This window comes from Atheta coriaria, unplaced genomic scaffold, assembly GCF_025399875.1.
Source record: "Atheta coriaria isolate IRGN ID8LTWV9N9 unplaced genomic scaffold, Caltech_Dcor_3.1 hic_scaffold_4_pilon, whole genome shotgun sequence".
Lineage (NCBI taxonomy): Eukaryota > Metazoa > Arthropoda > Insecta > Coleoptera > Staphylinidae > Dalotia > Dalotia coriaria.
In genome coordinates, this window is record NW_027045446.1 from 4,636,253 (window position 1) to 4,649,660 (window position 13,408).

General features: G+C 41.9%; 1 protein-coding gene and 1 long non-coding RNA gene across 2 annotated transcripts; both read right to left on the reverse strand.

Moving 5' to 3' along the window:
- Window positions 1-215: 215 nt before the first annotated feature.
- LOC135791039 (uncharacterized) lies at window positions 216-1,070 on the reverse strand. Its single transcript, XR_010547903.1, has 2 exons — window positions 665-1,070; window positions 216-583 (listed from the first exon to the last, which is right to left on the reverse strand). It is a non-coding gene; the product is annotated as an uncharacterized lncRNA (long non-coding RNA).
- A 4,274-nt stretch (window positions 1,071-5,344) lies between these two features.
- On the reverse strand, window positions 5,345-10,277 carry LOC135790611 (toll-like receptor 6). Its single transcript, XM_065300884.1, has one exon. The coding sequence runs from the start codon at window positions 9,994-9,996 to the stop codon at window positions 6,022-6,024; it is 3,975 nt and encodes a 1,324-aa protein (XP_065156956.1). The 5' UTR covers window positions 9,997-10,277; the 3' UTR covers window positions 5,345-6,021.
- Window positions 10,278-13,408: the final 3,131 nt, after the last annotated feature.

Consider the following 13,408-nt stretch of genomic DNA (forward strand, 5'->3'; position numbering starts at 1 on the left):
AATTCCAGCTTCGCCATTCTCGGCGGTCGCCATTGAATTCTAGTAGCGGTGTGACATACCACGAAATACTCTAGTCGTAAAATTCACATGGTCACATGATCATGTGATTCTAATAACAATATAATGGTCAAATGAGTCAATATACACGAATCATAGCGAAGTACTCAACAGTGACGTCACTTTTCTTCACTTCAGTTTTTTTTTGAGGAAAAATGTAATTTTTTACTTGTAATTTATTATTTTCTTGTAAAATTACAGTATATATTTCTATTTATAACCCAGAATTGATGATTGAATTAAAAATTAAATATAATTATATTGATTCTGTTTATAAATTGCTCCCGTGCATTTTTTCTCATCCAACTCCAAACTGATTGACGTAACGGTTCGACATTAAAGCGTCTTTGCCCTCGAATGCGTTCCTCGAACTTGAACCTCTTCGCATCGGCGTCCAGAACACTCATTAGCAATTATATTCGATGAAACTTAATTTTTTTTCATTAACATATTCCATAATATTTCATAATTATATCGTACGTAAACATAATTCAACGGCGCCGGCCAGCGCACCACTCGCACACGTCTAGAAATATATTTAATTTTAGATTTAAACGAGACCAAATTGATTTCGTAATATTGTTGTTATCCGTCATCAGCTCATTACGTTTCTTTCGGTTTCATTCTTCTCGCTGTGCGCGCCGCTCGTTTTTTCTTCCATCTTCGCCTTTTTGTTCGCTGTGCATCAATGCTTGAGGACTTGTAGAGACTGTTGCTTCATTCACTACACGGCGAGAGAGTAGTTCGTAATGCGTACGTGCCGACTTCTGTTGCTTCGATTTACACAAAACGTACTCGCCACAGCGTCGAAGATAGTAACAATCGATAAAGTCGTTCGAAATTATACACTTTTTCTCCATATATGCGTGCATCTGGTAAATTCCAAACAAATTACACTCGCAATTATGAACCATCCAAACAAGAATGCTGGTTGTGGTCAGTTTAGAAATAGAAAAAAAAATCGAGGTTAAACTTGTAACGAAACAATGCAACTAAGTTATTTAACAGTTAGTTTGTTAGTGTGAAGGTGATGAGCTTACAAAACTTGTAATACCTGGTTGTCAATATTTAATAATCTGTATTGATTGATAACTAATTCAAACATAAATAATGCAATAACCTAATAAGATATGCGTTATTATCAGTTGGACAAAACCTAATTCCCATCATTCCGCAGTTAGTTAACTCTATTTACCTTTGCCAACATGCGTTTCCGTTAAACCATCGATTGTTCAAAGTTAGCATATTTTGAAATTCAAATACGCCGATGTTTTCATACAATTTTCCAACCAAATTGCCGCGCGACTCACACGTTCCCGGTTAATACCGTCTGGGTTTACGTGTAGCTTCTTCAGGTGAACGAGCGCATAATACGTGTGTACATAATAAACTCATACGTGCGCGCTCGTAAGAAAGATAATAAACGCGTAAATGTTTGATGCGCGCGAGCGCTGAACGCGCGCGAAGGGTAATTGAACCGATATCGCTGAATATTTCATTTATAGGTATCTCTGTCGCGACTGACATCATCCGCATCCACAGTGTAGATTTACCCAGTGAGTTTAAGAGGTTAACCAGCAAAATCTTCACGTGGAATGCGCTGCTACAGAGTACGCACGTATGAATATGAATATTGAAAGTGGGTGAAATTGCTTTAGAGGGGGCCTGTGCAGTTGGAAGTCTCGGCTGGTGATTACCCATGATTACGTGATGATGCCAATTTTTTACAGACATGATCTTACCTTCTATTACCATCTATTTTTCAATGTAAGAGGATGTAAAATTAAAAGTAAATTGATGGTTGGATGTTGACTCAACTGCAAAGTGTGTGTAAATTCCTTCAAGAGCAAGTACCCGAGCACGAGCGGCTATGGCAAGGCTATAAAACACGTAGAAAGTGAATTTGAAGCGTCATTAATAACGAGATTGCGGTAACTAAAGCTTGGGTGCCGTTGTTACGGCGCAGCGCTTGAAAAGGAAGAGCGATTTCAATATCGAGTGCAGAACAATTGCAACGGCTGGCAATCTTATAGTTCTTAGATACGAGTATACCGTTATATAAATAAAGAGACATTTTGTTCAAATGACTTGCAAAAATTGAAGGCGGACATGATCAATAAGTCACGCGAATTGCTCTCAAATTAAATTTGTGGGTATACTCGTAAACCTACACATCCCTTACGAATTGTGGAACAGCATGGGGTATTTATTATCCAACGAGTGTTTCTGCTAACAATTATTATAGGTACCTATGATGATATATAGGTATATAAAAATTGTATATTTTGTCACCCTGTATAAGATTCATTCATTTCTTCGGTTTAAATAATGCTGAAGTGAGTATTGATGGAACGATTTGGCGGAACTGCGAAAAAAGGAATCGAAGTGCATAAATGAAATGAAAAGGCCGAAGGAGCGCGCGAATGAAAATAGAGAGCCTTGAGGTCTGAGGCGTTTTGAACGAATTGAAAAATTTAATTAAAAAAGGCCTGCACACGGAATGTTACCAATGTAAATGAACAAAAAAGTGTTATTTAAATATTATTCGATTGATAATATAATATGCAGCTGCGTATTTGCATATTTATTTAATATTTACGTCTATATTTGAGTATAATGTGTGTTTGAGATAAGTTGCGAATGTGACAGCGTAAATACCCTCGCCAATATAATACAAAAATACGTCACGCAGCAATTTAACATATCCTTGCGACAATTTTATTCGCTTAGATTAGTTTCCAGATGAAAAATCAAAGAATGACATATTTCAGCTTTGCAGTCGTCGCCAAACACCATTCCACTTATCCTGTTGCATTTCGCATGGAAATCCTTCACATTTAACATTTTACTACCCGGTTGAAATTTCTCGACACTTTTCTGCAGCGCAATCCGCGCGCTGCCTCCACTCAGTAGCAGTATAATACCAATTTCGTTCTGGCCTTTACGAACCAAAGCTTCTTCCGTTTCTATGCTATATATTGCTGGATGTATCCGCCGGCTGGCGTAAAGCAACAACGTGCTTCGTCTTTCTTCAATTTGATTTTTTTTTTTTCGTGTTTGATATGAGTATATGCCGAATCTAAAACTATATCAAGACGAAACCTTGGAAATGACGACGTTTCGTGGTAAATTCAAATTCAAATAGAAAATTGAAGCACGAAATATTACAACTTTAGGCGCGGCTATGGCAAGGTTAATTGTATTTTGTTGTTTTACCGGTTGATATCGACTCGAATATGTGTTCTGAGTGCGGGTGTGTAATTTTTGTTGTTTTATATCGGTGAAATTTTTCGAGCACGACGCGATTCGTGATCGAGTCGAAATCGGCGCAAGCTTGGATTGTGCCCATCTCTTTTACACTTTGATCGAAATTAAATAAATATTTGTCCTGCGTCTGCTTCAATTACAAGTACCTATAACTTACAATCACCCGTAAAGTATTGCAATGTCGACGTCTCGTAATTTTCTTGTTTTGTGCAAATAAGCAACATTTTTAAAGTGTAGTTTTGAACATAATAGGATATAAAACTTGCGTAACCTTGGACTGCTATTTCGCGCATGTTTCTAAAAGCCGTGAATGCATGACGAAACTTTTATAATGTGTAGTAGCCAGCTACTTTATCTATTCACCAGATTTTGAACTTGAATTCATATTACCATGAAGCATATCAAGTCGGTTTAGAAAGCAAGTTCGATGCCAGTTGTGGGAGTCGAATGAAACTAGTAAAAGTAACATTTTACGAATTGTTAGTTGACCCGGTTGTAAATTATTGTCGAAAGTGGTCGAAGGACTATACTTCGTTCGGTGTAATGTAATAAAGTAATAACGCAATAAAATCTTTAGTATATTATAAGGGTAGGTTTCGGTCCATTGGTCAAAACGACCAAAATGCGGGAGTGTAGAGTCGTAAAGCAATTATTACTACTAGGTTTTAGTTTCTAAGAACTTTACGCACATTATCAACATCCGTAAATTAAAAAATAATTTTTATATTATAAAAATTTGTATTTATTTATTTATAAAAGAAGGATCAGTTTCTTCAAAGTGGCCTTTAATTAGGCAATAATTTAAAGGCTTGTGTCCGAAAGGGACGATTGAAAAATTAGGCATCATTAGCCGAGCGCCGAAAAACATGCGAATTTTCAACTCGTATCGTAATTAATCACGAGGGATTAACGCTCGAGGAGACTTCAATGGCGCACACGATAATCGAGCGAATAAGGCATGCGCGGCCACCCAAACGGTGAGGCGGCGAGCCGGACAAGGCGGACGCGAATTTAAATAAATAACTCGCGGCTTAATCGCAGGTGACAAGAGTCATTTAACAACAAGAAGCGCGGCCCAGCCGGAGCAGAATAATGTAGCGCGGCGATGCGTGCGCTTGCATCATGCACGCTCATTTCGGGGCCTATTATTTCGTCGGCACCGCCTAAATGTTTAAATTTCGTTTATTGCCATTATGAAGGTGCATGCCAGCAACCGGCGGGTTTTTTGCCATGCTGGCCACAGTAAACTCTTCACCGTCGTGGAGTTTTTATTAAAGCAGACACAATTTGGATTGCAAATTAATTTCATTCAACTTAACCAAAATTTAAAAAAAGTTTCAAGTCCTAACTATTTATTATCTTATTCAGAGCTTAACATCATGTTGGAGATTTCTACCTGTGAGGGCTAGACTACTCCATACCTTACTAAATAAATGCGTTTATAAGCTTTAAAGTTTAACACCTACACAAAGCAGTCTGTGGAAAAGAAAAAAAACGAAATCCGGGTGCGATGCGCAACAGGGTGGTTTGAAAAAATCAAAAGTCATTCAGTTACTGTGTAGAACTTACCAAAACCATAATCAACCGAGAGGCACAAAACACAAAACCTTGTGAGAGTACGTGGCACCTCCGCCGAGCACGCCTTGACATTCAGCAAAAAACGCGAGCAGCGCCGTTGAAGAAGCCTGAAAATTCCATTGAGCGCGCACGGTTTAAGACTAGAGGATGCTTCGCATTCTATTAAGCGCTAATACACAAAAGGACCGCCACACAAGAAGTTACCCGACCAAAGCAGCAGCTACCTGATATTATTACGAAATGCGATTAAAACTGAAGCTGCGAGAAGACAAGTGCACAGATAAAAAGAGTGTAAAACTCTGCGGGAATGGGGTAAAAACTTATTTAAAAATGCTTCGCTCCTGTTTTAGATAGGTCTGCAGATAACTATAATTGGATTGACTCAAAATCTCTTTAAATCATGCTTTCAACACTTAATTTCGACGTGAATAAAAGTCAAATATTGAAATTAAAAAGAATCGTGTTTTATTAGGTTCACAATGGTTCATTTTCGATCGACAAGAGCATTTTCTTTTCTTTCGTAAATTATCTTCAACTATAATTGTTAATAATAATATTTACATATAAACAGTCTTGAATAATATTCATCATTTCGTTCGCCGCGCCTCTCGTTAATATTTATAATCGTCGTTTAAGATACAAATCTATATTTACAAAATATTTCTTAAAACATAGTGACTAATAAGCGCATTTCAATATCATCTTCGTCATAATACAATTTAACAATGTGTGTAATGTTTAATACAGCGGTTCAATCGATTGAAAAAACGTACATCAGTTTAAATAAATAAATATCCCTATAAATTATTTACAAATTATTATTTACACGATTATGAAAATGTTGTTTTGATTTGATATTCTGAAATGCGTGAGGATTAAGTCCATTAATGCCAAGAGAACCTAAAAGTTTATACAAATCTTGATTCGACTCAATTACTTAATCTTAGTGACATTTAAATAGATTTTTACGTAGTTTTCGTAATCGAATATTTGCTTACGTTCCTAATTAAGTGAATAACAGCCTTTATAGTTTTTAACGTGGTTTTAAAGTCGTGTAACTGGTGCGCGAACCCTTGTAACTGGATTACAATGTCTGTTAACGTTTGGGTCATCCGGCAATTAAACAAAGTACGTCCGCGTCTGAGGTTGGGTGTCTGGAATGGTCGAGTAGACGTGATGTGGTTCACGACACGGTGGGTATTGCGAGTACTGCGGGGGGCGGTTGTCGATCGAGACATAGCTGTGGTTCAGCTGATCCGACCCGTAGTGCTGGCTGCTGGTGCTGGATGCACCCTCGTCCTCGGTGCTCCTGGCGGACTCGCCGGACACGTACGTGCTCTGCGTGGGCGTCGGCGTAAGTGCGGCGTGCACCCCCGGCATGGTGTTGTATTTGAACCACGCTTCCGGCGCGGTCGGTGCCGGCGTGTAGCGCGCATTCGTTTTGCATCTGATTTCCGCCGGCTTCTTATTGCGTCGCACCGAGCGCATGTTGACGTCCGGCATTGCAAAGCGCAGCTTCTCCCAAAACCGTCGCTCGCCCCATCGTGTCACAGTGCACGCGCGCAGCAGATCGCGTAATTCAGGGTCCATGGGCTCCAAAGGATCGCCACTTAGTATGCACACGAGTTTGTGGCGGTGGCCGGTACGCAAAGCGGCTTGCAACGCGGCACGGAAGTCAGGACGAGCCCATTCGTTGCACAAAAGCGCCGGCGAGACCACAAAGACCACGCGACGCGATGCATCCGCAGCGCCTATCATAGCATCAGCGAGGTAGGACGCACCACCCATCAGATGCAGATCTCGATAATGGAGACACATAGCAAACCCGGCCTGTTCTAATTCGGATGCGATGTATCTCGCTGCAAAGTCTTCGTCTTTGTGACTGTACACCACGTAGCAATCGTAGAGACGATCTTTGTCTTCGTTGTCGTGCGCGGTGGTGCTATCATGGAAAAGTCGAATTCCGTAGCGCGAATGCGCCCACAGTCGCACATCTTGTCTGTAGACGAATGCAATCGCGGCGAGCAAGCACACAACAATCACAGCGATAAGTGTAGCGGCCAGGAGCGGCACGTACGTACCACCCAGCAGAGGGTTGTTCTTGAAGATCTGCTCACGTTGAATGACGGAGGTGGCGACGGCGTTCGCTGTGTTGTCGCAGCGGCGTATCACTTCGGCGAGCGTTTCGCCGCTAGCGGCGTTTTCCGTGCAGTACATTCGCGACGCATCGCCGCCCGTGGCGCGCAGCCACGCTTCCAGCCGCCCCACAGAGTTACAATCGCACGACCACTTGTTGCCGTCGAGCGTGACGCGCGGCGGTGCGCCCGTCTCGGTGTCGGCCGCCAATTGCTGCCATGGTGTAAAGTTGACGATCTTGTTCTCATCCAGCTTCAGCACCTCCAATTTGCGCAGCTTGCCGAACGTGTTGTTGCCGACGAACGCGATCTTGTTGTGGTCGAGATAAAGCTCGTTGAGACGCTCCAACTGATCGAACTCGTAGCCGCGTAACTCTTCGAGATGATTGTTCTCCATGTGCAGCACTTTCAGCGACTTGACGCCGTTGAACGTGCGATTGTGTACATGCACGATGTTGCTGTTGTTCAAGAAGAGAACTTCGAGTTTTTTCTTACCGATGAATACGTGACTGCCCAACTCGCCCAAGTTATTGCCATCCAGGTAGATTTCGGTCGCGTCCATTGGAATCTTCTCCGGGACAGCGGTGTAACCGGCGTTGCTGCAGTCCACGACGTTGGAAGACCACGTGTGGTCGTGGAAGCAACTGCAGTTCGTCGGGCACGTCATTTCACAGTCGCATGCGTCATATTCACAGCAATGGCACAGAGCAAAACAATGCGTAGTGTACGGACATAGGAATTGCGAGGGCTTCAGTTCCAGCAGAGGTTGTGGTGGTGAACCTCTGGAATGTGCCAACTCGCAGGTCACGCTGTCCAAATCAAGCACTTGCGGATACTGTCTTAAATTACTAAGATGGTTTATCCTCAACAGCCATTCCATGGTACAATCACAGTAGAATGGATTGCCGCCGATGAAAAACTGTGGTAGATCTTTGTTGTCAGGCACCGGTGCAAGATTCAACGCGGCAAGATCCAAATACTTGATATCGTTACCGTAAAGAACCACTTTTTCCAAATGGGCTTTGGTGCTGAACGCGCCCGGCTTCACGCTCGATATGCGATTGTTGTTCAGGAAGAGAGTCTCTACACTATCGGGAATCGAATTCGCCGACACCTCGGTGATGTGGTTGAAGCTTACGTCCAACATTTTGATCTTCAACTTGTAGTAAACATCGTAGTAATTACCCAGCTCGGGAATTTCGTTATCGTGCATATCTAGCCACTCGAGACTTGGTGGCAAGTGGCTGAAGTCAAACCAGGCGAGGTTATTCGAAGAAACGTTCAACCAACCTAGGCTTTTTAGATTCGTGAACACACCACTGATATCCGTGAGCTCGTTAGAGTCCAATCGGATCGCACGCAGCAACGGGTTGCTGGCAAACGCGCTCTGTTCGACATACTTGATACGGTTCGATGCCAAATTAAGCACTTGCAGTTCTGGTAGCGTGGAAAATGCATCCCTGGAAATGTTCACGATGTGATTGTCCACCAGACGCAGGCCATAAACGGAAATTAGTCCTTCGAAAGATGAATTTTTCACGGTTTCTATACGGTTTTTGCCCAAATCGAGCGTTCGCAGATTCGTCAACTTGCCCAATCCTTCAGGTACGCCACCCAGCATGTTACCGTTCAACACTAGTTCTTGCAGATTTGTCACGTTCTCGAAGGCGTCTGCGTGAATGTGTTCGATGTGGTTCGCATCCAGGAACAATTGATTCAACGCGTACATTCCAGCAAAGAATTGCGAGTCGACTTTAGATATACGATTGTGCGACAGAGTCAGAGTATGCAAGTTTTTTAATTCGGCGAAAGCTCCTTCCGCGATGAAATTGATAGTGTTGTGCTCAAGGTTCAGGTATTGAAGGGTGTAAAGGTCGTGGAAGAGACTCGCGTCGATCCGAGTCAATTGATTGTGGGCTAAATGCAAGGAAACCAAGCGTATTAAACCCGAGAACGTATCTCTGTTGACCCATTGGCTGGACAGCTCATTACGTGATAAGTCAAGAACTTGCAACTTGTCAAGACCCTCCAATAAACCAGGCGCGAGCACTGTCAGCGTATTGTTGTGCAAGTAGAGATAACGCAGTTCCCGAGAAGACTGGAAAAGTTCTGGCGGTAGAGCAACCAAGCAGTTGCTCGACATATTCAAATACTGCATCGCGTTCAACCCGACGAAGGCCCGATCACCAAGTGTGGAAATCGCGTTCTCTTGCAAATGCAATTGTTTGAGAGCTCGCAGCCCGCTGAACCCATTATCGGGTAACGTAATGATGTCGTTATCGCTCAAATCTAATATCTCCAACCCACCGACGCAGGCGTGTCCCGGCGCCAGAGGCCCATTGCCCCAGTCGGAGAATCCCAGCGACACGACCTCCTGAAGTTTGTTGCGCGTCAAATTTAGATGGGCCAAGCTGAAGAGCGGACAGAACAAGTCCTGAGGCGCGCTCCAAATGTTGTTGTCGGCTAGATCCAGGCTACGAAGTTCGGACATGCCGCGGAAACTTTCCGAGTGCAGCTCCAGCGTCATCGCCGACCAGTCGGAGTTGTGTGACCGCAGCGAAAGCCGTTTAAGATGTCTTACACTAGCGAGGCCCGCGGCTGGAATATTGCGGATCTTGCAGTACTCGACACCGAGGTCTTTCAGGCGGCGGAATTTCGAGAGGAAACCGGCCCCGTTCCTCGCCGAGGAGTCAATGGTGCTCTCGAAGAAGAGCACGTCGCTGCATTCCAGTTTCATCGCTGTAACGCGATCAGCTTGTGTTTGAGTTAGATTTGCAAGAAGTGCATCCGCACTATCAATGGTCCTGATTTGACAGGAGAGCACACGCTCCTCCTGTAACTCCACATCGTACACCGACTGCCATTCGCAACCACGGGGCACATCCTCAAAAGACGTCAGTGTTCTGCTTTCAACATACACGCTGACGCACAAACTAAGAAGCACTAATAACCAAATCATGATGGCCACAGTCTTTTGAAATCACCAAATTGTCACTCCACCATCGAACACCAAACTTCGTTACAACTTTCAAATGTTACTTTAAGTTTGATCCTTCACTTCTACACATCGTTATCCGTACACTGCAGTCTTTTCGAAACTTATAAACTTGAGCTCTCGTGTTTGAAAAGAAAATTATACGTCAAGAGTGCACTCCGCACGAACACCTACGAACTTTAACTTTCGGTTTACGTCGTAAGAAAACGCGCAGCTTTTGTCCACGAGCACGTCTACTCCGTACGACTGCCAGAGCGTAACTGCCGCAACTGCCGGTCGCTCGCACGTTGCTTTCCGAAACTCAAGGGACCCCCAGTTGCTTCGCTCAGTCGTTCTCGCTTCCACCCGCGCTGTTCAAGCTCAGGATAGTACGAAAGCTCGCCGTGTGGCGTACGGCGTCGAGTTGCGATGGTCATGGCTCCTCCTTTTCCAACTCCCACCCTCATACACACTCGTGGACATCAGGAGCTTTCGTGCATATCCCGATACAGGAACAACGCTGCACCTCCAGCGTCAAACAAGCAGAGCGTGTTTACAATGTTGTGCGCCCAATGTTTAACTTTTCCAGCATCACGCTAGCGCTAAACTAACAGATTAATTAATGCAATAGCTGCACAAATCCCGACGAGTCAAAAGTCAAAAAACATAACCGCATCCTAATTAAGTTCATTAAGCCAGTGAACACTACCCAATTATTACTTTCGACAGGATCAACACAGTCAATGTCTTCTGGTTGTTTTGTATTCAAACCTGTTTTACGTTACTTTTACATACTTTCGAATGTAGCCCTCAGGAAATTCCCAACTATGCACCACATAATTTCGATATAAAAGCGATACGCATCAAAGTTTGAGACATGTTGAAATGTAGAATGCACATCAAACTCAGCCCCTGGTTATGCGGTAATCCTATTAGGTTCTAATGAGCTCCCGATCAAGTTCACAAAGCTACTCTTTTTGATCATAGCATTTTCAACGTAATATCACTTCCCAGAATTCCTGGACTAACCGTAACTTTCGTCGCACAAGAATTTCAGCAATAAAATCATTTACAGCCGCAGATGGTTGAGTTTAACAAGAACCTAGGCGAGACAAGCTCAACATGAAATTTCTTCCGAGTCAACCATTACAATAGCAGTGTAACCCCAATTTTATTGCCCTCATTTGCGAAATATCCGATGTCTAGAAGTTAATGAAAAGAAGCCAAGTTGAAGAAAGCGATTGTGGTGGCTTCTTGGGCACCGTTCTAAGCACATTTAGAAATTTTGAACAAATTGTGATTTACAACCCTATTCCAATAGGCGAAGACAACTCACAGACATGAATTGTAAATCAAAAGTTTCAACATGTTTCATGAAACGTTCAAACTCTCGAAACGTTTTATTTTTCCCGTTGCGATATTTGGCTAGCGATTTGATACGCCGTAAAAAAAGTATTTGCGGTCAGTAAAATTTATTTGTCTTGTTTGTTAGTCCTATAGCAAAAGTTTTATAGTTCTAAGACGTATTTTGCAGGGGAGTTTTTGTCTTGTCTACGTCGTAGCGAGACTTCCACGAAGTAAAAATGTAAATACTGGTTAAACCAGAACAGCAATAAACAATTGTTGCGGTATTATGCGACATGCTGTTGGTGACTGTAATTATTTATTGGTTTATGAATGTGCGTCTAAGTGTTTATACAGTTTGTGGCTGGAATAATTTTATCATGTGGTCAAACAGCAGCTAGAAGACCAATAAAATTACTGCTTGTAAACAAATGTTTTAATTTAAAAAAAAAATTGCTATTAGCTCCAGAGGTGTGAGAACTTTATAGCGAATAGTGTTATCAAATTGTAAGCAACTAAAGGTCAGTAAAGTGAGAGTTATAGTAATAACAATTGTTATAGTTTAAAATACCGAGAATTTCTTATCGGTGAAACAGTGTTTCAAGTTGTAAAAGTCAGTATTATCGGTCGAATTTATAAACAATGATTTATATTCAGATAAAGCCTTGTAGACCAAGAGCCAGTGACGGCCAGACTTTCGTCATTTTAGGAAAGATGAAATTTTGTCTATGTGCGTCTTCAATACAGGTAAGAACGATTCCCAATTATGAAACCTGGATCGTGGTTCCTTTGGCAGTTAACAGCCAACAAAGATGTACACATGATGACCTATGTTTCGTTATTTTATCAAACTCCATTTTTGCATATTTTGTTCGTCACATTATTATAACATGCGCTGCTCATTGCCAGTCACCTGGTATGGTTCCAACTCTAGCCAGACACCCCTAAAGTATATATTTTTTAACTTTTTTACTTTCGTTATATTAGGAAAGCTGAATTTGATACACATTATACAGAGAGCTATAAAACTGTGTTTTCCAGCACGCCAGACAGTTTGGTCGGTTCTGTCATCCTGCCAGACGCATTGAAAGTGTATAAGAGTTGAAAAAGTTAAATTGTTTAAACATGAAATTTTCACATAATAGTAATTTTATTTTAACAAATCTTTATTAATTTTCATCATTGTTCTCGATACCGCGACTGAAAGTGCTCAAAAGTGCAATTTTTCAATTTTTGCATTTTATTTCAATTGCTAATATCTTGTAAACTAAAGGAGATAGAAAGGAACGAATAGCCAAGATATCGACGACAGTGATGATTATTATTAAATATTTGTTAAATTAAAATTACTATTCTCTGAAAATTTTATGTTTAAACAATTTAACTTTTGCAACTTTTATACAATTTCAATGCGTCTGGCAGGATGATAGAACCGACCAAACTGTCTGGCGTCAAAGAAAACACAGTTTCATAGCTCTCTGCCTAATGTGTATCAAATTCAGCTTTCTTAATATAACGAAAGTAAAAAAGTTCAAAAATATTATACTCGTAGTTTAGGGGTGTCTGGCTAGGGTTGGAACCATACCAGGTGACTGGCAATGAGCAGCGCATGTTATAATAATGTTACGAACAAAATATGCAAAAATGGAGTTTGCTAAAATAACGAAACATAGGTCATCATGTGTACATCTTTGTTGGCTGTTAACTGCCAAAGGAACCACGATCCAAGTTTCATAATTGGGGATCGTTCTTACCTGTGCTGGAGAAACACATGGACAAAATTTCATCTTTCCTAAAATGACGAAAGTCTGGCCGTCACTGGCTCTCGCTCTATTGTGAACGTGTCCAATTTAACTTTAGTTTATCGAATGAATCACTATCAAAAGAAATAAAACTTTAATTTTCGGTATTGTAGCACCGTCTGTTGCTCAGAACTGGAATGAAGCGGAATGGAGCACAAGTTAGTTTTGACTTTCTCACCAAAGAGGGGACTCTAGACTCTTGCAGTTATACCTACCTGGTAGAGAGGTCGGTAGCAGTTCTATGGTTTTGT

Excerpts from the sequence above, each read along its gene's own strand:
- LOC135790611 (XM_065300884.1), bottom strand. The coding sequence starts at position 9,996 with ATGATTTGGTTATTAGTGCTTCTTAGTTTGTGCGTCAGCGTGTATGTT.